This window comes from Microcaecilia unicolor, chromosome 14, assembly GCF_901765095.1.
Source record: "Microcaecilia unicolor chromosome 14, aMicUni1.1, whole genome shotgun sequence".
NCBI lineage: Eukaryota > Metazoa > Chordata > Amphibia > Gymnophiona > Siphonopidae > Microcaecilia > Microcaecilia unicolor.
The window spans coordinates 26,363,332-26,388,641 of NC_044044.1; the positions used below are offsets into that span (position 1 = coordinate 26,363,332).

The window sequence follows — 25,310 nt, forward strand, 5'->3', positions numbered from 1 at the left end:
CCAACCAAATCTTCTTGGTTAGAGCAAGTCAAGATAAGGCCGTTATAATGTCTAGATGGATAGCTATCTCTGCTGTGGGCAGCACATTTCTGGAATAAAAGCCATGGAAAGCTAAGACTTGAACAGGAGACCAAAGGACAGAAATGATTTTTGGTGCCTTCCAGAGGTGTAAACACTCTAACATTTCACTAGGAACTGGTGATAACATTTAATAATTATTGCTGATCAAGATTATAGTGCTGTCGGAAGAGTTCTTGTTAGCATGCATGATATGTTAAGTTAATCAAGTTATTTTGAGCACTGGAATGGATGGAATTGATGTGGGCTTTACAAATGCTACACTGCTAACACTAAAGATGAAAGAGATGCGGGCCTTGACCTAGATTGCTTGACATGTCTATGAAGATGTTCAGCATGAACCAATCCTCCATGAATGCCTTCATTCTCCTTGGCTTCTCTGATCTGTCCTTCCAATGGAGGTCAATAATGTTTCTCATCCTCTCTGTTTTCTATATGGTGGCCCTACTGGGTAACATTCTCATCATCATCCTCACCACAGTGGATCCCCATCTCAACACTCCTATGTACTTCTTCCTCTGGAACCTCTCCATCCTGGAGATGTGCTACACCTCTGTCACCATCCCCAGATTGTTGATGGACCTTCTCAAGGAGGACAGAAGCATCTCTTTCCCTTGCTGTGCACTGCAGCTCTATTTCTTCATTTTCCTTGGCTCTACAGAATGCTTTCTCTTTGCTGTCATGGCTTATGATCGCTATGCAGCCATAGTCAATCCGCTGCGATATACAGTACTTATAAGCAGGAGGCGCTGCCTGCAGTTGGTCATTGGATCCTGGGTTGGTGGCATCTTCTTGGCATTGGGGCAGGCTGTATTAATATTAAGCCTTCCCTACTGCAGATTACACGTCATCAACCACTTCTTCTGTGATGTTCCCCCCCTGGTAAAGCTGGCTTGTGGGGACAAATACTTTGCGGAAATTGAGATCTCTCTGTATAGTGCAGTGGTAGTGATGGTGCCATTTGTTCTGGTTCTCCTCTCCTATGTGCGCATCTTGGATGCCATCTTGAAGATACGCTCCTCACAAGGCCAGCGCAAAGCCTTCTCTACTTGTGCCTCCCATCTGACCTCCGTCTTCCTGTTCTATGTGCCTGCAATTTGTGTTTATGTTATACCCAAATCGAAGTATTCCCTGAATAGTGACAGATTGTTGGCTTTATTCTATGCTGTGATCATACCAATGCTAAATCCTCTGATCTACAGTTTGAGGAACAAGGAGGTAAAAGGGGCATTAAGGAACAGAATGAACGGTAGGTTATGTCCACAAAGATAGCAGTGGTAGTGGAGGTTTGTACCCTATTTTCATGGACTTTGGTGAATATTACAAACCACTTCTTAGTAAGATATTATTTATTTATTTGTTTGTTTGTTTGTTACGTTTCTACCCCACATTTTCCCACCTATTTGCAGGCTCAATGTGGCTTACATAATACCGCAAAGGCGTTCGCCAGTCGGTTGATAACAAATACAAGGTTATGTTGTGGTCGAATGAGGTAGTTGTGTGTCAGGCATCATGATGGTCGGAGGAAGTGAAGATTGCGTATTGTCCAGTACGATCATTGGCTATGCTGTGTTGCTGGGTGTGGGGATTTACGTTGGATCGGTGGGGTAAGCCTTTTTGAAGAGGTTGTTTTCTTGTGATTTCCTGAAGTGAATGGCAAGAGATCAGTGGTCTGCATTGATCTCCTGCCATTCACAATGCCTGGTCTTTGTGGGTGGTCTCCTATCAGCAGACCCCCCCACCTTGGGCTCATTCAAGATGGTTTTCCTGGGAGAAAAGTTGTATTTTTGAAATGGATTCTTTTTATTACTCGTTTATTCACATTTTTGCCTTTCCAACATGCCCAAGACAAGTAGAAAACAGCAGGCTTCTCTTCAGCTACCATTCAGTACTTTAAAATCTCATCATGACGATTCAAAACATAAACAACCTTCAAATTACAAATTAAAATATGCAAGCAATAAGGAAGCCATTAAGCAAATCCTGAAAGTAACATGAACCATTTCCTGATTCACCAAACTCCCTAGAATGTTCTACAAGAAAAGAGCCAAAGAAACAACCTCTGCCGTGTTTCTGTTAACCTCAACGTTTTTCATAGAAGGAGCAAGCAAGTAATGTTTGTCTGAGGACCTTAAATATCTTCAAAGGAGTATATACAATCCAGGTCTCCCTCAAGTAAGCTAGCCTTCTTATTTACTAAGTGAAAGACATTGAGAAAGTCTTAGATTTGTTGAGGGAAACAAATTACAGCTTAAAATGTGAAATCTGTGGGAAGAAGTGGAGGAGTGGCCTAGTGGTTAGGGTGGTGGACTTTGGTCCTGGGGAACTGAGGAACTGAGTTCGATTCCCGGCACAGGCAGCTCCTTGTGACTCTGGCCAAGTCACTTAACCCTCCATTGCCCCATGTAAGCCGCATTGAGCCTGCCATGAGTGGGAAAGCGCGGGGTACAAATGTAACAAAAATAAAATAGATACTATTGGAGATTCTAGATGGAATGTTGCTACTATTGGAGATTCTACATGGAATGTTGCTATTCCACTAGCAACATTCCATGTAGAAGGCTGCGCAGGCTTCTGTTTCTGTGAGTCTGACGTCCTGCACGTACGTGCAGGACGTCAGACTCACAGAAGCAGAAGCCTGCGCGGCCACATTGGTGATCCGCAAGGGCCGACTTCTACATGGAATGTTGCTAGTGGAATAGCAACATTCCATGTAGAATCTCAAATAGTAGCAATAGTGGAGGAGTGGCCTAGTGGTTAGGGTGGTGGACTTTGGTCCTGGGGAACTGAGGAACTGAGTTGGATTCCCACTTCAGGCACAGGCAGCTCCTTGTGACTCTGGGCAAGTCACTTAACCCTCCATTGCCCCATGTAAGCCGCATTGAGCCTGCCATGAGTGGGAAAGCGCAGGGTACAAATGTAACAAAAATAAAATAGATACTATTGGAGATTCTACATGGAATATTGGAGATTCTACATGGAATGTTGCTACTATTGGAGATTCTACATGGAATGTTGCTATTCCACTAGCAACATTCCATGTAGAAGGCTGCGCAGGCTTCTGTTTCTGTGAGTCTGACGTCCTGCACGTACGTGCAGGACGTCAGACTCACAGAAGCAGAAGCCTGCGCGGCCACATTGGTGATCCGCAAGGGCCGACTTCTACATGGAATGTTGCTAGTGGAATAGCAACATTCCATGTAGAATCTCAAATAGTAGCAATAGTGGAGGAGTGGCCTAGTGGTTAGGGTGGTGGACTTTGGTCCTGGGGAACTGAGCAACTGAGTTCGATTGCCAGCACAGGCAGCTCCTTGTGACTGTGGGCAAGTCACTTAACCCTCCATTGCCCCATGTAAGATGCATTGAGCCTGCCATGAGTGGGAAAGTGCGGGGTACAAATGTAACAAAACAAAAAAAAGAACACCCATCACAATGAAGTGGATTGTTACAGTATTTCTGAGGGCTATAGAGTTCCTTAATCGTGTACCACTGAAATCCTGTATGTATTCACCAAGCTTAATTCCCAGGATGCTTTCCAGCTATCTCAGTGTTGGGAATGCAGTCAAATTATTTGTGCTGCCTCAGTTTTAGAGAGCAAGGAATGGTCCTTGTTGGTCTTACTCTAACTATTCTGTAATAAACTGAGATGTGACTCACACTGAAAAAAAAATCACATGTAGAAAAGTCAAAGACCGAGCCAAGGATTAGAGCTGAAACACAGAGAGATAAATTGATTCCTCCAGGTTCACACATAAAGAGTCCGTTACAGCCCCACCTCTTCTGGACAGGTTCTCCAGCAGCTGTCCAGAGTTTAAGGCTGATTGTGAAGTAGACAGGGTGGCTTCAAATGAAATCACTATAAAGTCAATTAGTACGTCTCTCACCTGACCCACAGAAACAAAAGTGACATGGGAAAGGTATTTTTCTGTCCTCGGAGGACTCAGAATTAAGTCTGTACTCAAGGCAATGATGGATGTAGTAGTAGGGTTTTGAACTAGGCTCATTCTCAGCCTACTGCTCATTAAACTACACACATCCACTTATACTTCATTTTACATGATATAAAAATCTGCTCAGTGTATATGTTGTCATCAGGGATAAATAAACTGAGAGAAGACATAAGCAAATTGAAAGAATGGTGCCTGCGGGTGGTCAGTGTGAAGGAACAGTTTTCCGAGTTTCTATTCACCCTTTTCCCTCACTCCCCATTCCTGGGTGATGTTTGAGAGTTACAAGACATTTTCATCTTGCCTCTGGAAGAAAACAGTGTAAGCCAGTAAAATAAGAAACCAATCCTTTAATTGTAGGATATTAAAATACCGAGTTACAGAAGAAACTTCCACCTAACACTGGCATGCTCTGTCCTATCACCATTTATATATGATCAAAAACACTTGTAAAAACTGAAACAGAAATGTCAGAACTGGGGCACAAGGAGAAACCCTCAGGGAGGGGAGTTAACAACTCAAATTTCACTAGTGGAAGCACCTTGACATCCTTAAGGTTGCCATGTTGTGGCTTCTGTCCATGGTGCTGAAGACACTCCCTTCCTTTTTACTTTATAAGTGGATCATCAATTTGAGCAGGTTAAAACTGGTATATTAATGCTCGGAAAACATGCAACACACTTAACAGTGTTTCTAGTAAAGTCATGTGACTGCCTTTGTTAATCAATTTAAATAGGAAGAAATAATGTTACAAGTCAGATTTGATTTGTAATGAGCGTTCAAGAGCACTGCCCCCCCCCCCCTCTCTGGTTCAGAGAAGAATTAGCTAGGAATGATGATGTATAAATACGCAAGGTTATGTTAAAATCGGGCTGTGGTGGGAGGAGCTTGTTTTTAAAGCCTGTAACAGCAACTCAAGAATGGGCTAAAAATGACCACCTTGGTCTAAATCCAAGTACAACTGAGCTCCTGGGGGTCCCTAACTCAAGCAGTGACATATCTAACATCAAAATACCTTTTGGGAGCTATGAATTTCCCCTTAAATTACAGGTCAGAAACTTTGGGGTATAGCTAGACTCAGCTCTTACATTGATCCCCTCCCCCAAAAAATCCAAGCAACCTTCAGGAGCTGGCTCTATCATCTGTGACAACTATACTTTCATTAAGAAGGCAGACCTTGTCACAGAGGATTATGCCATGATAATAGCATCAAGGCTAGATTACTGTAATGCATTCTACACTGATCTGACTACAAAGGATCTTGCACCAGCTCCAATTGATTCAGAAAGCTGCAGCACAACTGATAGAGGGTTGTAAGTGGCATGATCACAGCACACCATGTCTGCAAAAACTTTACTGGCTACTAGTGGACTTAAGATACATTTCACACTGCTTCAGCATTTGGTTTTTGTTTTGTTTTGTTGTTGTTGTTTTTTTGGGGGGGCTGCCTTTTAGGTAAGCAAGTTTTTAATTCATATTGTGGTACTTTACTGCATCTTTCTAGTCCCTTTTAAGATTGTATTTTTAAGTCCCCCGTGACTGCTATTACTGTACAAGCAGTCTCTATGTGTTTATTCATCTTTTATTACCCCATAGTTACTACTACTACTATTTTGTTTAGCATTTCTATAGCGCTACAAAGCGTACGCAGCGCTGCACAAACATAGAAGAAAGACAGTCCCTGCTCAAAGAGCTATGTAATAAAAGTGAGCCAAGTATAGGACAATCAAGCCATTGTGACATCACTGATGAGGTTGGCTCTTATTGGTGGCCTGAGGCATTATGACATCACAATATCACCTCTGATTACAAGAGACTACTACTACTATTTAGCATTTCTATAGCGCTACAAGGCGTACGCAGCGCTGCACAAACATAGAAGAAAGACAGTCCCTGCTCAAAGAGCTTACAATCTAATAGACAAAAAAAAAAATAAAGTAAGCAAATCAAATCAATTAATGTGAACGGGAAGGAAGAGAGGAGGGTAGGTGGAGGCGAGTGTCTGCCCTCTCTCTCCCCCCCCCCCCCCCCCCCCCCCCCCGCATCCATTCACTGTCTGCCCTTTCTATCCCTTCCATCCACTTCCATACACTTTGTTCACTGTTCACTCTAGTTCAGTTTTCTCAGCAAGTCACCACTTCAGTTGAACAGATGCATGACATATTTGCATTCCAAAATTTTAGCACACATGTATTTGTGGTCACCTTTGCACATCATAAACATGTTTGGTGTTGTGTCACTTTCGCATGTCATAAGCATTTCAGATGTTATAGTTGCTATCATATACATTCTTTTGGCTTTATTGACATTTGACCTTTACACTTTGTGTTTCAAGAGACTTTTGGTTCAGTATGTTTAAGACAAGTGCAGTTTTGACATATACTATACATTTTTATTTGTTTATATTGTAGATTGATCCATGATGTAGGCACAGTGGCGTTGAAACGCAGCCCGTGTTGGGTCTTTTAATAAAGCACATTTGTTCCATTCGTGAGAGCCCTTTGTGCTGTTTGTTTGCTGTTCATGCTGTGTACCTTGATCCTCTCTGTTAGATAATGGCTACTAGTGCAACGCAGGACTAAATTCAAAACTCTATATGTCTAATCTGCCAGACCCTTAAAGGAAATGGGCCAGAATAGTTGAAGAACAGGATCTCCCAGTACACATCTCCAATATCGCTTAGGTCCTTCCAAAGAATATCCCTAACCACACCTACTTCAAAGGAAATAATCCAGCTTATTTTCGAAGGAGATCGCCGGCCATCTTCCGACACAAATCGGGAGATGGCCGGCGATCTCCTGAACCCAGCCAAATCGGTGTAATCGAAAGACGATTTCGGCCGGCGCCAACTGCTTTCCGTCGCGGAGCCGGCCAAACTTCATGGGGACGTGTCGGTAGGGTAGCGAAGGCGGGACGGGGGGGTGAGATAGGGGAGTGGTATCTCTGACATTTGGCCGGCCCAAACTGTATTATCGAAACGAAAGATGGCTGGCCATCTTTTTCGATAATACGGTTCGGGACTGCTCTTTGTGGCCGGCGCCGTTCAATTATGCCCCTCAATGTGACCCTTCTCTGGAGTAGCCCCTACACTCTGCAATGTGCTCTCTAAAAGGCTTCACCCAGTGCAAGAAGCAGGTGAAAACTTCGTTCTTTTCTCAAGCTTTTAATAGAAGAAAAAACTAACTAGCTAAGGATTAACCCCAGCTGCACATACCGTAGCAAGACTTGCGTATCCTCTCTTACTCTAGCTGTAATTCTTTTCCCGCGCTATTTCTGACTTTGTGTACATGTTTTCTTTAAGTTAGTGACCCTTATTTCTATCTAACTCCTATTAACTCTTTCATTTCTGTCTATATGTTCCGCTCTGCTTACATCCTATGCTGTCTGTTAAGATGTTTTAACTGCGCAGAATACAAAATTACTTCTCTTTTACCTAATTCCGTTTAATAATTCATGCCTTTATAATTAGCAAATTAGACTGTTGTAATTCACTCTATGTGGGTTGCTCAAGGATGTTATGCAGGAGACTGCAGAATACTGCAGCTAGGTTGATCTGTCAGGCAAACGACTGGGAAAGAGCAACTCCGTTGTTAAGACAATTGGTTTGGCCTCCTATAGAAGCACAAACATAGTTTAAATTATGTATGTTAATATTCAGTATTAATATACAACAAAAATAACAAGCGGGTTTTGAAAATAAGAACACTGTATGAATGAAAATAGGAACAGTATAAAAGTGAAAACTTGAAAAGGAGACCTCAGACTTGTGACATGCAGTGATTTTGCTGAAACCTTTTGCTCATCCGAGCGTCACACTTATCAATCATTGGTCACCTTCCAACCATCCTATACTGTGCAAAAAATAAATACAAGTGCCCACATTGATGCCACTTAAATTAAAGCGGCAGTATAGGATGGTTGGAAGGTGACCAATGATTGATAAGTGTGACGCTCGGATGAGCAAAACGTTTCAGCAAAATCGCTGCATGTCACAAGTCTGAGGTCTCCTTTTCAAGTTTACACTTTTATAGTGTTCCTATTTTCATTCATACAGTGTTCTTATTTTCAAAACCCGCTTGTTATTTTTGTTGTATATTGATTAATTCAAGCGGTAGTTCCCTGATTAAGTAGTGTTACCTGAATATTCAGTATTAGTCATGGCTCTGCACCTTTGCTATTTACATTAATTCTGTCATTTTCCTACTCTGGGAAAAGTCTTCATTCAAATGGTCAGTTAAAGCTAAATGATCCGTCTGTTGATGGTATTAGATACTAATATGTTGTGATAAGGCTAAGTAAGCACACTGATCAATGTCAAAGGCAGGCAGGTCCGGAACTACCCTACCCAGAGTTCTCCAGGAGGCCTAAAGGAAAGGGTATACCGGAAATCCCGGTGCGGATTCCTGAGAATTACTGGAAGGGAGGCAGCTCAGGAACAGAAATGCCATTGAAGTCAGTCACCAGTAGGGGGCTAATAATAGATGAAGCCCAATTCCCTTGGGTTTGTAATCAGTACCGGATACCTCCCAGCTGTGAAAGGGGGGAGGAGTGGGATTCCCTGAGAACCGTGAGCAGTGAGGGGGAGAGGGCAGAGCCCAGGGACTGTGTGGAAGAAGGGAGGGAGTCTCCTTTTGAATGGCCCTGCTCAGAGGATCCAGCACATAAGGACTTGGAGGAAAACAATTAAAAGGTAACCTTTCGGCACTGAGCAGCAGAGGGTGGGTGGTCACACAAGTGCAAACTGTGAAGAGGGTGGTGCTCTGCTAGGCCTGCATTGTACAGGTCTCTCCCAGTGCTAGGGGACAAGACTGAAAGACTTTAGTTTGAACTTTTTGGTATTAGTGTTTTGGTGATGTAAGAGAGCTGAACTCTTTGGGACTTATTTTTCTTTTCCCTTTTTGTCTGAGGTTTTGGGGATTGCACTTCAGCTGCTTGGTGGAACTGTGTTGAGCTGAAGTGATAAACTGGGGGTTTTTTTTTTCTTCCTGTTAGAACTAAGCAGGCCAGCACCTTGCTCAGGAGGAGCTGAAAACCGAGTGGGTTGGAGTTTTATTTTTTTTCCTTTTTGGGTTTTGCTTTAAAACCGAGTTGGATTACGGTGTGGGGTTCAACTAGATCCGGAGGTGTGAACTGGTCTGCAAGAAACCATTCCCTGACCTGTGAGGCCGAGGTGCTTACACTGTCCGTTCTGTAATGATCCCTTAGCAATCTACAAAGATTTGGAATGTTTTTCCAAAAGAAATTAGGCTGGAAACAAATAGTGAAATATTTTAAGAAATGCTTACAAACATTTATTTATGCAGTATTTAAATAATCACCTTTTTAAGTAGTTATGTACAGTGGCGTACCAAGGGGGGGGGCGGTCCACCCCGGGTGCACGCCGCCGGGGGGGGGGGGTGCTGCGCGCCATGTTCCCTCTGCCCCAGAACAGGAAGTAACCTGTTCCGGGGCAGAGGGAGCATGGAAACGAACGACACTGACCGGCGCGTGGCACCCCCCCCCAGCGGCGTGCACCCGGGGGGGGAGGGGATTCTTTCGCCGGGGTGAGGGGTGTCCTTTTGCCGGGGGGGTCACACTGCATTGGGGGGGGTGCTGCACAAGGGGGGTGGGGCGCATCGGCAATCCGCCCTGGGTGTCAGCGCCCCTAGGAACGCCACTGGTTATGTATGTTCCCAGTATCTAACTTGAGCTGGATTACCTTATTGTGATCTGCATTGAACCTTATAAGTAAATACGGAATATAAATGGATTTGAATGTTATGAAATGTAATATATTGTGTTGACATTGTAAGTTGCAGACTATGGCATAATGTGAACATTTGAATTTTTTGAATGCTGTAATTGTCTATTGCCAGTGTCCGGCTTATTCTCGGGTGAATTGCTTCAAAATGGAGATAAACAAATTCTAATAAATAAATTTAAGAACAGGAAGGGTGATACATTGTGGAAAGGGACAGTAACGTAATTTGCAGCTCCAGAAAGTCCAGGTCTGGTAACAAGAGCAAGAAATCAGTGTTTCCATTAGTTAATTGCCTTTTGCCTTTGTTCCATTCATTTCTCTGGCAACGTTTTCTTCACCTCTTTGCTAGAATGGACTCTATGTACTGGCTGGACGTTTTATGAGACTCCAAGAAGCTATAATAAATAAACTGCACAGAGCTGAGTTGAGACAGACATGCAGGCATCGTTGGAAGAGACTGTTCTTATACACAAACTTGTACCCCTTGAAGGAGACGCTGCAAAAAAAAAAAAAAAAAAATCACTCACACACACAGTCTGAGCTTCATTTTCTATTGTCACTCTGCAGCATCCAAGTGAAAAAAAACTGATTGAAACCTGTAAGCTGGGAATCCTGAAGCACAGACATACTGAAACCCCAGTGGAAGGGATCATTCTCACATAGGGATGTCTGCTTAAAAAAAAAAAGATGCATTACAGAGCCCAATCCACTAAAATGAATAAACGCTGTGGATCAAGATGTCCGTTATGTCTTTGCAGGCTAAAGTTATTGAAGAGTCTCTGTCTGTTCTTTTTACCTTTTCTTGCTAGTTTGGGGTTAATGTGATGCTTTAGGAGTCCAGTTATTCTTGATGTATTATTTTCATGTAAACAATGAACCAACATGTACAATCCAACATCCAGTCTTCCCTATTCATACATTTTGATTATTATAATTATGAATTGTTATTAGCTCTTTTGCAAGGCAATGGATTACAGTAATACAGCTGTTATGGGTCATCATTAAGGGTTGGGTTATAGAGATCCAGGTTCAAATCCCTCGGCCCAATCAACCCTGGTTGTACCATGGAAATGGGGGCACTCAGGACCAGAGGGAAAGAGGGAAGTGCTGCTACCACTGTGGCAAACCCAACCATCCAGCTTCTTGTCAAGGAGAGTCCCCTGAGCTAAATGAGGGACTGCAGAGACCCCCAAGGAATAAAAGAGAAAACATTACAGAATTATAAAAACAAACTTATTTTCCTTCTTTAGCACCAATTATTGATTAATACCAATTAGGAGCTAATATATTGGTGACGTGAAACCTTTCTTCCCGAGGGAAACATTTCGCAGCCTGGTACAATCAATGGTACTAAGCCATGCAGATTACTGCAATGGAATCTACGCGGGATGCAAAGAACAACTCATAAAGAAACTTCAGACCACTCAAAATACAGCAGCCAGGCTTATATTTGGCAAAGCACGATACGAAAGCGCCAAACCACTCGGAGAAAAACTACACTGGCTACCAATCCAAGAACGTATCGCTTTCAAAATCTGCACCTTGGTGCAACACTGGTAATTAGGAAGCAAAGCTAGTGCTGGACAGACTTCTACGGTCTGTGCCCTGAAAATGGCAAAGACAAATCAAAAGTCAGGTATGCATATTGTAAGGAGGTTGGAGGGTCTAAGCAGCCCAGGAGGCGGTATGGGGCCAGACTACATTCCCCACAAGGCCCTGAGAGAAGGAATCGGGGTGGTAGGTCCCAAAACCCGGTTTGGTCCCCACGTGGAAGGGAGGGGGAAAAGGACTGGAGAGAGCAGCTGCTATGGCAGGCGAGGGCCAGAAGGGGGAGCAGGGATGACAAAGCTCAATACCCTTGGGTTAGAAATCAGTACAAGATTCCTTCCACCTGGGAAGGGGAGGAGGTCTCCAACCAACAGCCTAGCAGAGAAGCAGAGTTAATGGAATGCTTGGAGGAAGGAGAGGGTGGAGAGACCAACACCCCAGGTTTGGAGGAACCAGTGGACATGGACTGTAATTGTACTTTGGGGCAGAGTTGCAGGGACTGAAGGCAGGGGGTGGTCACAGGAGTCAATTAGCTGTGTTGTGGGCGGTGTACTGCCATTCTGCAACCACCCAAGCGGAAAGACTTTTAAAACTGAAACCCAGGCTGTTGAACTGGGGGAGAACTTGGATTTAAAGGGAAGTTTTTTTCTTGTTGCTTTATTTTGGAAACTGAATGGGACTTTAACCCCCTGGAACTGAGATTTGGTGGAGGAGGGGAATAAACTGTTTGGAACTAAAAGCTGTGTTGTCTGGAAGGACTTTGTTTGTGGACTGCTGAAGGGAGCCTACCACCCCTGAAGGTTTGCTACCGGGATGGCAGATATTACAATATAAAGTAGCACATACAAGTTTATCTTGTTGGGCAGACTAGATAGACCACACAGGTCTTTATCTGCCATCATCTACTATGATGCTATTAATATATATTATTCCTTTTACAAAAATAAATGGAGCAGTTTATAATAATCACAAGAAATGTCTTTCAAAACAGAATTTCAATGCAATAAACAGATTTTAAAATAACCTAAAATTAATATAAAACACAATAAAATTATAATAGAATTCTGCAAAGCCTGTTGATCATTGGTCTGCCAGAAACTTAGAATCACAAATGTTTTCAAAAGCTCCAACTTTTATATCGTTTTCAACCCAGCTCTGAAATCAGGAAATTTGTTGCCATCACATCACAGCAAAACTGTTATTAAAATGGATTCAAGGTATGCCAATGTGTGGGCAAATTTTCCCTTGGAAAAAAATACCGGTGATCTCCAACCCGGCGACATCCAAGGCATTCGGTCGTGGGAGGAGCCTGCATTTGTAGTGCACTGGTCCCCCTCACATGCCAGGACACCAACTGGACACCCTAGGGGTCAGTGCGGTGGACTTCAGAAAAGCGCTCCCTTACTTTGGGTGCTGAGCCCCCCAACCCCCTCCCCCCCAAAACCCACTACCCACAAATGTACAACAGTACTTGTTGGGCAGACAGCAGGTCTTTTTCTGCTGTCATCTACTATGTTGCTATGTTACTATGTTTAGCCAAGCGCTGAGGGGACCTGCTCCTTGCTGGGAGGTCTTTGGTCTTTGTCTGTGTGCTGTTGACTACTTGAAATCTCTGCTTCTGTGTGAAGCCAACACGGAAGGCCCTGAAACCTGTGATTCTCTCTAGGAGGCCTTTCCTCAGAGATCAGAAGGAGGTGGTCTGCTCTTCGTTAGGGGCCTTATGACAACAGCACCAGAAAGTACACTGCATTTCAAACCATCACAGCCAGCTGAGGTCTTTTTTTCCTCCTTTTGACACCATTAGCCATTTTTCGGATAAGAGAGAAAGGTGTTGGATTTCATAAGGAAAGTACCCACACAAATAGCAGGAAGTAGATTTGTGGGCATCCTTTTCCCAAGTCAATGTTCAAAGGGAGATGTTTCCTTGACAAGTGATGTAAACTCTGAAGGCAAAAGGTACTTGCTAGCTTTTTCACTGTTTGGAACTTCAGCTCATGGCTTTTTGGAATGCTGACGGTAACTATCTTTCTAATAATCATAAGTACATAAGTAATGCCATACTGGGAAAAGACCAAAGGTCCATCGAGCCCAGCATCCTGTCCACGACAGCGGCCAATCCAGGCCAAGGGCACCTGGCGAGCTTCCCAAACGTACAAACATTCTATACATATTATTCCTGGAATTGTGGATTTTTCCCAAGTCCATTTAGTAGTGCTTTATGGACTTGTCCTTTAGGAAACTGTCTAACCCCTTTTTAAACTCTCCCAAGCTAACCGCCTTCACCACGTTCTCTGGCAACAAATTCCAGAGTTTAATTACGCATTGGGTGAAGAAAGATTTTCTCCAATTTGTTTTAAATTTACTACACTGTAGTTTCATCGCATGCCCCCTAGTCCTAGTATTTTCGGAAAGCGTGAACAGACGCTTCACATCCACCTGTTCCACTCCACTCATTATTTTATACCTCTATCATGTCTCCCCTCAGCTGTCTCTTCTCCAAGCTGAAAAGCCCTAGCCTCCTTAGTCTTTCTTCATAGGGAAGTCATCCCATCCCTGTGCCATTCTATAGCGGTCCTATACTCAAAGAGAGAGCCAGATCCAAGCCACTGCTTCACAGTACTGGAGACCCCCCCCCCCCCCCCCCCCCCCCCAGCTTCAGCAGTCATATTTAGTGCTGCCTCCGGTTGCACCTTTCCACATCAGGAGTTCTCAATCCAGGCTGCAGACTTCGGGACGGTTCTGGATTTCTGATCACACCCTCCTGGTGAATTATGGGACCTGCAGCACTGATTTCAATGGGCAGGATCAGGCACTACAAATCCCACACTGCCTTGGGATGTAAGTTCAAAACCAGGACTGGAAGAAATGTCTAGCCTGGAACTGGGTAACTTGGCATCTCTGCCAGCCAGTCAGGTTTTCAGGATATCCACACTGAATACGCACATGCAACCTCCACAATATTTTGTAAATTTATTTATTGCATTTGTACCCCACATTTTCCCACCTATTTGCAGGCTCAATGTGGCTTACGTAGTACCGTCAAGGCGTTTGCCCAGTCGGTGGATAACAAATACAAAGTTGTATAGTGATTGTATGAGGTATAAGTGGAGGGTCGGAATGGATGAAGATTGCGTGTTGTCCTGTTCGATCATAGTCATGCTGTGTTGGTAGGTGAAGAGGGTTACGTGGGGTCGTTGGGGCAGGCGTTTTTGAAGAGGTTGGTTTTTAGTGATTTCCTGAATTTCAAGTGATCGTGGATTGTTTTCACAGCTTTTGGGAGCCCATTCCATAGTTGTGCGCTTATGTAAGAGAAGCCGGCTGCGTAAGTTGTTTTGCATTTCAGTCCTTTGCAATTTGGGTAGTGTAGGTTTAGGAAGGATCTTGCAATATGCAAATCTATCTGAAACCCCTGACTGGCTAGATGTACCCTGAGGACTAGGTTAAGAACTCCTGTTCTACAGAATGAAAATCCATCAAGACAGGGTGGGAAGGAGGGAGAGGATATCAAAATGCCAATATCGTCCTAAATTCTTATTCTGGAAAGTCCCCCAATGCAGACCAGTGCTACCCACTAGACAGCACAAGCAGTAGCCTAGGATTGCACAATTAAAGAGTCTGCTCTTGGATCAGTACCAGGACTATATATGTCAGCCACATTGAGCCTGCAAAAAGGTGGGAAAATGTGGGATACAAATGCAACAAATAAAAATAAAAAAGACTAGATCAGAGTCTTTGAGCTGACTTCAATGAGGCGACGAACCCCGAGTTTAAGTGGGACCAAAAGTTATTCAGCATTAGCAAACTTAATTTAAATTACTGGTGTTAATTAGAAGAATAAATATATTCTGCACTAAGACAATGCATTTTCCTAGATTTATCAGGCTCATATGGAGAATTTTTTTAAGGAACAAAAGGAGGGGGTTGAAATTGACTTTTGAATAAAATGCATTTTTCGAGAACTGCAGTACTAAACATGGACATCAGATGGCACTGTTGCATCATTATTATTTTTTGATGCTACATTGAGTCCTGCTCAGATGATGCCCGGTTATTGGTTTTCAACATCTCACAGGCCTATTACTGAAGCAGAGAACTAAGAAACGACATAATTTGACAGTTAGCACTTGGTGAATGCGCTAGGAGCAAGCTTTCCCAATATTTTAAACACCTTGGCATCTCCCTAATAAGGAGATCTGCCAGCTCTGCGTTGACACAATGAGCTGATGTGCTGCTGGGTTTCCACTTCCATAGCAGCCTGAGCACCCTGAGACAAAGTACTAACCAGTGGCGTAGCCACAGGTGGGCCTGGGTGGGCCAGGGCCCACCCACAGGGCTCAGGTCCACCCAACAGTAGCCAGTGCATGTTTTCTAGTGAAAAAGGTGCCGGTACTCAAATGCCAGGCCACCCTTCAGGGGTGGGGTGATCACTGAGGGACCCACCCCACAATAGCCAGGCCCCCTGCAAACAATCACAGAATCTATGACAAGGCAGAATTGGTGTGTAGAGCCTGAGCTCTTTCATTAAAACTTGGGGACCGTGGGTCAATTTTAGCAGACAATGGAAAAGGTGCCGGTACTCAGTACCCCCAAGTACCCCCTCAAAAAAAGCCCTGACAGTAGCAGGGTGGAGGAGTGGCCTAGTGGTTAGGGTGGTGGACTTTGGTCCTGGGGAACTGAGGAACTGAGTTTGATTCCCGGCACAGGCAGCTCCTTGTGACTCTGGGCAAGTCACTTAACCCTCCATTGCCCCATGTAAGCCGCATTGAGCCTGCCATGAGTGGGAAAGCGCAGGGTACAAATGTAACAAAAATAAACTAGATACTATTGGAGATTATATATGGAATGTTGGTACTATTGGAGATTCTACATGGAATATTGGAGATTCCACATAGAATGTTTCTACTATTGGAGATTCCACATGGAATGTTGCTATTCCATGTAGAAGGCTGTGCAGGCTTCTGTTTCTGTGAGTCTGACGACTCACAGAAGCAGAAGCCTGCGCGGCCACATTGGTGATCTGCAAGGGCTGACTTCTACATGGAATGTTGCTAGTGGAATAGCAACATTCCATGTAGAATCTCAAATAGTGGCCTAGTGGTGGACTTTGGTCCTGGGGAACTGAGGAACTGAGTTCGATTCCCGGCACAGGCAGCTCCTTGTGACTCGGGGCAAGTCACTTAACCCTCCATTGCCCGCCGCATTGAGCCTGCCATGAGTGGGAAAACGCGGGGTACAAATGTAAAAAAAATAAAATAATAAAAATAGCACACATTTAGCGGTAGCTGGTGGGGATCCCAAGCTCCGCCAGCTGAAGACATCCCCCTGAAAGTAATTAACACGCTGCTCTCCACGATACTGGCACCTGCGCATACTCAGTTTTCAGCGCATGCCTGCTGCAGACTGCCAAGGTGGAAAGAAGCGTTTTCCCGCCAGCTCAGATATTTTTCTGGTGGGGGTTGGGAAGAACACTTGGTGCCCACCCATTTCTTGCTTAGGCCCACCCCAAAATCTGTTGTCTGGCTACGCCCCTGGTACAAACTACATCTTCCTGCAAGCACTGGGGCAAAACCAAGACTGGATCCTTTAGGTCACTGTATTCTCCATCATGAGGGGAAGGGGGGGGGCCACATTACCAGCCTTGGCTTATCCCAGTGATTCCCAAACTTGATCCTGGAGGCACCCCAGCCAGTCAAGTTTTTAGGCCATTCATAATGAATATTCATGATAAGAGATTTGCATGCACTGCTTCCACTGCATGTAAATGTCTCTCATGAATATTCATTGTGGATATCCTGAAAACCTGACTGGCTGGGGTGCCTCCACGACCGGGTTTGGGAACCACTGGCTTATCCATTTCCAGAGTATTTAGCCACGCCTCACACTTCCTCCCTGGGCTCTGCTGGTTTTCTTTCTGCACTTGGTTGGCACTTGAAAGTTAGCCAAGGGCTTGCATCCTGTGCTACACAGGAAGTGGAGGGAGGATTTCCACTGCGGGGGACATAAAGCAGTAACGGGAAAGTGTGGCTCTACAGGTGCCAGGAGGGGAAACAAAGAGGATGGGAAAAAGCCACATGATCAACGGGGAAAAATCCCCCACCAGCATTCACCCAAAGCTACCCTCTGTTATGCCCATCAGATAGCACTATAGAAATAAGTGTTGACACGGCTGGGATTTAAACCAATTTAAACCTCCTTAATTCATAACTTTACTGCTTAAATAAATGTAAGCGTCGTTGCCAGAGAATGTGGTAAAGGCGGTTAGCTTAGCGGAGTTTTAAAAAGGTTTGGACGGCTTCCTAAAGGAAAAGTCCACAGACCGTTATTAAATGGACTTGGGGAAAATCCACTATTTCTGGGATAAGCAGTATAAAATGTTTTGTACATTTTTGGGATCTTGCCGGGTATCTGTGACCTGGATTGGCCACTGTTGGAAACAGGATGCTGGGCTCGATGGGCCTTTGGTCTTTCCCAGTATGGCAATACTTATGTACTTATGTCATTTTTGCATTAAAATTCTAGAATACCAGCCGTCTGGTATGTGAATGGTCCACTTACGCCGGGTTAGTGCTAGTTGGCTGCTAAGAGGTAAATTCTCAAAAGTGGGCCTAAAGTTAGATGCTGCAAGACAGCGCACTAAGCGTGAATTCTATAATGGAATGGCGTACGCAAGTGCACCTATTGTAGGCGACTTCTCGGTGGAGCAGTCTGCTTGCATTTTTTAATAGTATCTACACGAGTGTGTGAAATGTGCCATATGCGTGTATTATATGCATGTGCCGTGTGTGTGCATGTGTGTGTGCCCCACACTTAACAGTAGTGTTAAAAAGTTGTTGTGGAACATTTTTAATAGTATGGGCACGTGTGTATGAAATGGGTCACGTGTGTGTGTCCCACACGTAACAGTAGTGATAAAAAGTTGTCATGGAATATTTTTAATAGTATCGGTCCATGTGTGTGAAATGTGCTATGTGCGTGCATTGTGAGTGTGTGTGTGTGTGAGTCCTGCACATAACAGTAGTGTTAAAAAGTTGCCATGGAACCAAAAAAAACGGGAAACTCCGCATGTGACATCACCAGACGCACGCCTTTTTCTCCTGCGCATGCGCAGAACATGGACACTTACCAAGAGACTTTTGCGCATGGGCTGGGCGCTTTCCCTACTGAACCACTTGCAGAATTTCTGCGCATCTCATTCGCACGCCATTTCCTTGAAGCATCGGTCGCTGTTTTGAAATTGGGAAGTTCAACTGTGGTTATAAATGCACGTTATATTTAACGGCGACTTTTGAGAATCTGCCTGTTAGTTAAGGGAGCATACACATGAGTGGAGCAAGGACAGGGCTCCCGCTTACACACATATTTACACAATACTGTAAGTTACCCACTAAGGTAGGTCAGTGACGATCATGGGTCGACTGCCACCCGGAGCGGATCATCGATGCGCACCTCCCCCCCCCCCCGGGTGCAGCAGCATGACACACACACACCCCCGGCGCAACTTAGCTGCTGGGAGCTGTTCCGGGGCAGAGGGAGCAGGGAACCAGCGGAGCCGACAGGCGCGTGGCTGCTCTCTGCACCTCTCCAGCGGCGTGCACCCGGGGTGGACCACCCCGCCCTTGGTACGCCGCTGAGGTAGGTGCATCTAAACTTAGCCATGATAATGTTGACTTTTCTATCTAGGTACCTAACGTTGGCACCCAGGTATAGAATTGCCCCCCAGAGGCTGCTTTTTGCCCTGGTAACTCAGAAAGAAGATTGGGGAGAGAGGAGGAACACCAGAGCCACCACCACCACCGCCCTCAGAAGTCTGTCTATGCTCCTCAACCCCGGTGCACTGTCCTCCATCAGCAGAAGGACTCACTTGCAGCCTCTTTGCCTGCCAGGTTTCCCTGTAGCCAGAGCCTCACGGGGTTGTAATATGTATTTATTTTAAGATGTCCTTGAATGGATTAATCCTGCCCTGGCAAAGAACCAGAGGGTTGGCAGCATAACACCCATCGTTGAAAGGACCTCCTGAGGTATCCGAGAAGTCCACAAACCAATCCAGCATCACCTTCACTCCAAGAAAATTCTACGGTCTGCAGTGGGGCTTTTTTTGAGGCGGTACTCAGGGGAACTGAGTAGGTACTCAGAGGAACTGAGTACCGGCTAAAATTGACCCACATGGACCCCACGTTTTAATGAAAGAGCTCAAGCTCTACACACCAATTCTGTCTTGTCATAGATTCTGTGACTGGTTGCAGGGGGCCTGGCTATTGTGGGATGAGTCCCTCGGTGATCACCCCACCCCTGAAGGGTGACCTGGCATTTGAGTACCCCGGCACCTTTTTTGCTAGAAAAAACGACCTGGGAGAAGTAGAGTCATTCCATTGTCATGGGAAGAAGCATGATCTGCTTAAGAAGGGTCAACCTGGCTTCTGCCAAGGGAAATCATGTCCTACTGATCCTTGGGGGTTCTCCGAGGATGTAAACAAACAGATGGGTAAGGGAAAGCTGTGAATATGATATACTTGGATGGGGTCCTGTTAAGGACACACGCCATGGGTTATTAATGGAGCCGAGAATAGTGGGGGGGGAATTGGCTGAAAGCAAGGATACAAGGGGTAAGAGAGAATGGTCAGTGCAAACAGGTGGTATGGCATCCCAGAAGATCCAGCTCTCTTTATGACGTTCAGAAACGGCCTGGGAAAAATATAAGCAGAGAGCTGGTAAAGCCTGCCAGTAATACAATATATTATTCAAGGAAACCTTAAGCAAAGTAAAAAAAAAACTGAGTGAGAGGGGAAGAACGTGTCAGATGAAATGAGTATTGAACAGAAAGCAATGGCCATTACTCCTCAGGCGACAGATCTCAGAGTCCACCAACAGGGATCTAGTGTCAACAAGGAATGCCAGAAGATCACAAGAAATCACCGAGAAAAGGTTTGTACACAAAAGAGAAAACGTCACTCTGCCATCACACGAACCCACAGCACCCAGATCTTGGGTACTATCAGGGGCTGTAGGCATTCTGTCTCAGCAAGAACCTGGTACCCCTAGAAAGGATCCAAAGAAGGGAAGTGATTCAGGTTCTAGATCAGCTTCCACACAAGGAGATACATTTATTTAGGGCTCTTCAGCTCACATGAGACATCTCCGTGCCCACAGAATCATGAGCGGAAAGTAAATGAACCGGGGACACCTGATGCAACTGTCCGACAGCAGGTTTAAATGACGGGGTGCCTTCACACAACACACAGCTAACCTGTGGCGCTCACTGCCAGAGGATAGCATAACTGGGTCTTGAAATAGATTAGAAAAATTACAGAAGACAGATTGATCGTAGGCTGCATAAAATGACAACAGGAAAGACAGTGCATCCCTAAACCACGTCTGCTCTGATAGGGTGTGATGGAGGATGAACCGCTCTTCACATGCCTCCCGCCCTTCTCATTTCTCCGATAGCCAGGGCTTTTTTTTGAAGGGGTACTCGGGGGTACTGAGCACCGGCACCTTTTCCATTGTCTGCTAAAATTCACCCGCGGGACCCCAAGTTTTAATGAAAGAGCTCAGGCTCTACACACCAATTCTGCCTTGTCAGAGATCCTGTGACTGGTTGCAGGGGGCCTGGCTATTGTGGGGTGGGTCCCTCAGTGATCACCCCGCCCTTGAAGGGTGGCCTGGCATTTGAGTACCGGTACCTTTTTTGCTAGAAAAAAATGCACTGCCGATACCTCACCATTGTTGGACACAGAACACCGAGACAGAGGGACCCCTGGTGTGTCCACTGAGGGAGTTCTGATGATCTCATTCCTCCTTCCTTCCTTCAGCTGGCTCTCATCAGGGAGTTCTCATGCATAGTCTTCCTTTTCTTCCCATTCCTCTGTTACTGGATAGAGACATAGAGGTGAAGGAGAAAAAAAGGATTAAAGAAAGGCAGGGAGAGATGGAGCGGGGCACATGCCAACAGGGATCAAAATAAAGAATGGGGGGTCACTTTCCTGTTCAGCTCTCATCGGGGAGTTATCGTGTATAGGCTTCTTTCCTCCACCTCTTAATGGACACATACATGAGGATGTGGAAGGAATACAGAGAGAGAGAGAGAGAGGAGACAGTGCCAAGGAGAACAATAGAGAATGGGGGCTGCTGGTGCCAAATTGAATGTTCTGGAAAGTTCCTCTGTCAATGTCCAGAGTCTCAGAGCAGCTATTGTTATCTGTACGTGCCTTTTCCAACACTCAACCCCAGGAAGGAAGAGAGAGAGAGAGAGAGAACTAGAGAGATATAAAGACAAAAAGGAGAAAGAGCCTGGAACAGACAGAAAGAGACAGAGAGTCAGGGTCTCCCTGCTCGGCCTAGCTCGCTTTTAATTAACCAGATAAAGTTGATCAGGGTTCACATGTTGTCCCTTCTCTTCTCGCCTCGGCACACATGGGGTGAGAGAGGAAGGGGGTGCTGTACCCCTGTCAGGCTCACAGCTCTAGCCCAGCTACCCTCCACCTATAAATCAATGCTGTGGACAGGGGGCCCAGACTTTTAACTGCTCTGCATGCCATCTCTAAAAATAGGGCCTGCCTGCCTGCTATAGAAGTCTGCCCACCATTGCTTTCACGTGTTGAGTAACAGAGTGCCCCTCTCCATCCTCCCTGTGTGTTTTCTGCTCCTGGGACTCATGCAAAGTCCCGCAGAACAGCTCAGGCTGTGCCCAAACCTTTGCCCGGTGTCTCCCTCACCCCAGATGCATCAATTCTGCTTAGCCCAGGTTTTCTTGAATTCTGACACTTTTTAGCTCACATCACCTCGCCTGCTGGGAGGCTGCTCTGCATATTTCCGCTGGAGTAATGTTTCCTTAAAGTTATTCAACTCCCCCCCCCCCCCCCCCCCCCCCCCGCTTTGAGCCTTTATTTTATTTATTTGTTACATTTATATCCCACATTTCCCCACCTATTTGTAGGCTCAATGTGGCTTACATAGTACCGGAGAGGCCTTTGCAGGCTCCGGTGTGAACAAATACAGGGTGATGTTGTGGTAAGATCAAGTTCATGTGGCACAGCCGCATTAGGGAACCGGAGAACAGAAGAGTTGTGTTATGTCCATTACGTGCTTTAGTTTGGTTGCGTTGCAGAGATTAGGCATTTAAGTTGGATCGGTAGGGTATCCTTTTTAAACAGGTTGGGTTTTACTGATTTCCGGAATTTTAGGTGGTCGTACGTCGTTTTCAAGGCTTTTGGTAGTGCGTTCCACAGTTGTGTGCTTATGTAGGAAAAACCGGACGCGTAAGTTCATTTGTATTTGAGTCCTTCGCAGCTTGGGTAGTGCAGATTTAGGTACGTTCGTGTTGATTCAGATGTGTTTCTAGTTGGTAGGTCGATCAAGTCTGTCATGTATCCCTGGGCTTCACCGTAGACAATTTTGTGAACCAGGGTGCAGATTTTGAAAGCATTCCGTTCTTTGATTGGGAGCCAGTGTAGTTTTTCGCGAAGGGGTTATGCACTTTCAAATCGCGTTTTTCCGAAGATAAGCCTAGCTGCCGTGTTTTGAGCGGTCTGAAGTTTCTTTAAGGTTTGTTCTTTGCATCCCGCATGAATTCCGTTGCAGTAGTCTACATGGCTTAGTACTATTGATTGTATCAGGTTGCGAAATGTTCCCCTCGGGAAGAATTGTTTCACGCGTTTGAGTTTCCACATTGAGTGGAACATTTTCTTTGTTGTGGATGTCACTTGGCTCTCTAGTGTTAAGTTGCGGTCTAACGCGCCTTGTGTCATAAGCATCCTGCCCAAACTTACTTGTCTCAGGGGGAGATGGACTAAGTTTACCAGGCCAGCAACGTGCTTTCTTGACCAGTTCCAGCCGGTTTAGCGAGCACATTATTCAACGGGGAAACACACAAAGGGGATCTGAGAGCTATTTAACGTCCCCGGCAGCTGTCAATAGTAATAACATGCTAATTTATTTAAATGGGCTTATCTGTATTCAAATGTGCATTCCGAGGGATGTACCACTTGTACCAATGGCATTCCTAGCTTGTTCGACCCCTCCTCCTGCGCGTCACCCCCCACAAGGCATACCACCTCCTAAAGTGCATCACCCCCCGCCCCCAAAGCGCATCATGCCATCACCTTTCCTCCTAGCAAGGGGGTGCGCGGAGCAGGCACGCGGCTGTCGGTCCTCTGCCCAGCACAGGAAGTAACATGTCACGATTGTGACTGTATTCCGTGCCTACTCTCCCCTCGCCTCCTGGTGCCCAGGACCTGTGGCTACTGTGGACTGTCTTCTTCCTGTTTCCTGGGCATGTTCCAGAGTTCATTCCAGTCCTGCTTTGGGGTTCCTGCAGCCAAGCCTCGTTTTGCTGTTCTTGCAGCCAAGCCGTGCTCAGGTGTTTCTGCTGTCAAGCCTCACTCTTACCTGTGACCTCATCTGTAATTGCCTTTATTAAGCACCTGGGAACTTTCAGACTGGCCTTTGCAACAGAGGTCTTCCAGCCCTGCTAGTTCTTGTCTTCTTGTCTTCAGTTTCAGTTCCCTTCCTGTTTGTGGCTGCCCCGTTTGCTTTCAGCTTTCATTCCAACCTAGCCTGTTCCAGTATCCTGAATCCTGTTCCAGCCAAGCCAAGTCCGTTCCAGCCAAGTCCATTCCAGCATCCAGCTCCAGCCAAGCCAAGTCCGTTCCAGCATCTGATTCCAGCCAAGCCAAGTCCATTCCTGCATCCGCTTCCAGTCGAGCCAAGCCAAGTCCATTCCAGAATTCTGTCCAGCCAGGCCTGTTTGAGAGTCCTGAATCTTGTACCAGCCTCTCTGTGTTTAGTCTCGCTTCCTGTTGGGTGGTTCACCTTCTGCTGCCGGTCCCTGACAGCGGCACAAGGGCTCACTACTCCGGATCATTCCTCACAGTTGTGACATAAGCAGGCAGCAAGGGGGTGTGCGGAGCAGGTGTGCATCCGTCAGCTCTGCCGGTCTCCTAACTCCTCTGATGTTGAGTTACACAATATAATTTGATATTAAGGACAAGACACCCCCTCCCCTCGCTGTCCCTTATAAACAAGTTATAAGAAGGCTAATGTTCAAATAACGTTATACTGTTCAGCACATAAGGTACACATATGACTTCGCTGTCCCTGGATTTTTAACCCTTCCACAAATAGCATTGGGTCAAAATCCATCAGAACAGCTCAATACTATCTATACATTAAGAGGGTGGGTTTGGGCCGCAGTGACGGTGGGCTTTAAAATCATCCATTTGGTGGTGACATTGAGCTACTAAACGGATCATTTATACATTTCGTTTGGGTGTGGCGAACAGCTCCATCATAGTGACTTGCACCGAACACGCAGAATAAGTTATACGCTGCGGCCGGTGTTTACCTTCTTCCCATCACTGCCCTGGTTAAATGTTAGGCCCAGCGATAAATATTTCTCATATTTCTATCCCGTCTGCTGCAGAAGTTGTAAGCGATGAAGAAAATAGTTTAAGGGTAAAACACTTGAACCCTCTGGCCTCAGCCATGGGCCTACCCTGTCCTCCCCCCCCCCCCTTTTGCGCCTCAGCGTCTTTTCTTCTTTGACTGTTTTCATCTCCTGGCTACAGAGGGCTCTTGAGTGCCAGCGTCACCACTTGTGGGCACGGAGAGATTTCTGGGCTGGAAAATCCCCGACATTGAATAACACTGACAGCCTCGAAACATAAAAACAGGCTTTGCCTCATTGTTGCGCTCTCTATAACCCTCTCTGTGTGTGCCTCTCCATTTCATGGTCCCTGTATCCTTCCCGATCTTTGAGTGTCACTCCTTTTCATGCACTCTCTGTGTCTCAGCCCACCTTCTGCTCTTCACTGTCCACTCACAATTCTCTTCCTTCCTCTCTGACATTGGCATGGTCTGCTGGCTTTTCCCAAATGAATTAAAAAAAAAAAAAAAATCTCCTCCCATATGGAAAAAACATTTTGGATCCCTTCAAGGCCTCATTCCCTGCCCGTCCTCCAGGATGTCTTCTCCCTCCTCCTCCCACCAAAACTCTCTGGGTG

At 45.6% G+C, this 25,310-nt stretch overlaps 1 protein-coding gene and 1 long non-coding RNA gene across 2 annotated transcripts; one reads left to right on the plus strand and one right to left on the minus strand.

Annotated features, from left to right (window-relative positions):
• The first annotated feature begins 405 nt into the window (after window positions 1-405).
• On the plus strand, window positions 406-1,350 carry LOC115457228 (olfactory receptor 5V1-like). Its single transcript, XM_030186653.1, has one exon. The coding sequence runs from the start codon at window positions 406-408 to the stop codon at window positions 1,348-1,350; it is 945 nt and encodes a 314-aa protein (XP_030042513.1).
• Window positions 1,351-6,307: 4,957 nt separating this feature from the next.
• LOC115457923 lies at window positions 6,308-25,143 on the minus strand. The gene is made up of 3 exons (XR_003940016.1): window positions 25,106-25,143; window positions 21,032-21,181; window positions 6,308-6,630 (listed from the first exon to the last, which is right to left on the minus strand). It is a non-coding gene; the product is annotated as an uncharacterized LOC115457923 (long non-coding RNA).
• Window positions 25,144-25,310: the final 167 nt, after the last annotated feature.

Bases quoted from the DNA above. Each gene is read 5' to 3' on its own strand.
- LOC115457228 (XM_030186653.1), top strand. From the start codon at position 406: ATGTTCAGCATGAACCAATCCTCCATGAATGCCTTCATTCTCCTTGGC.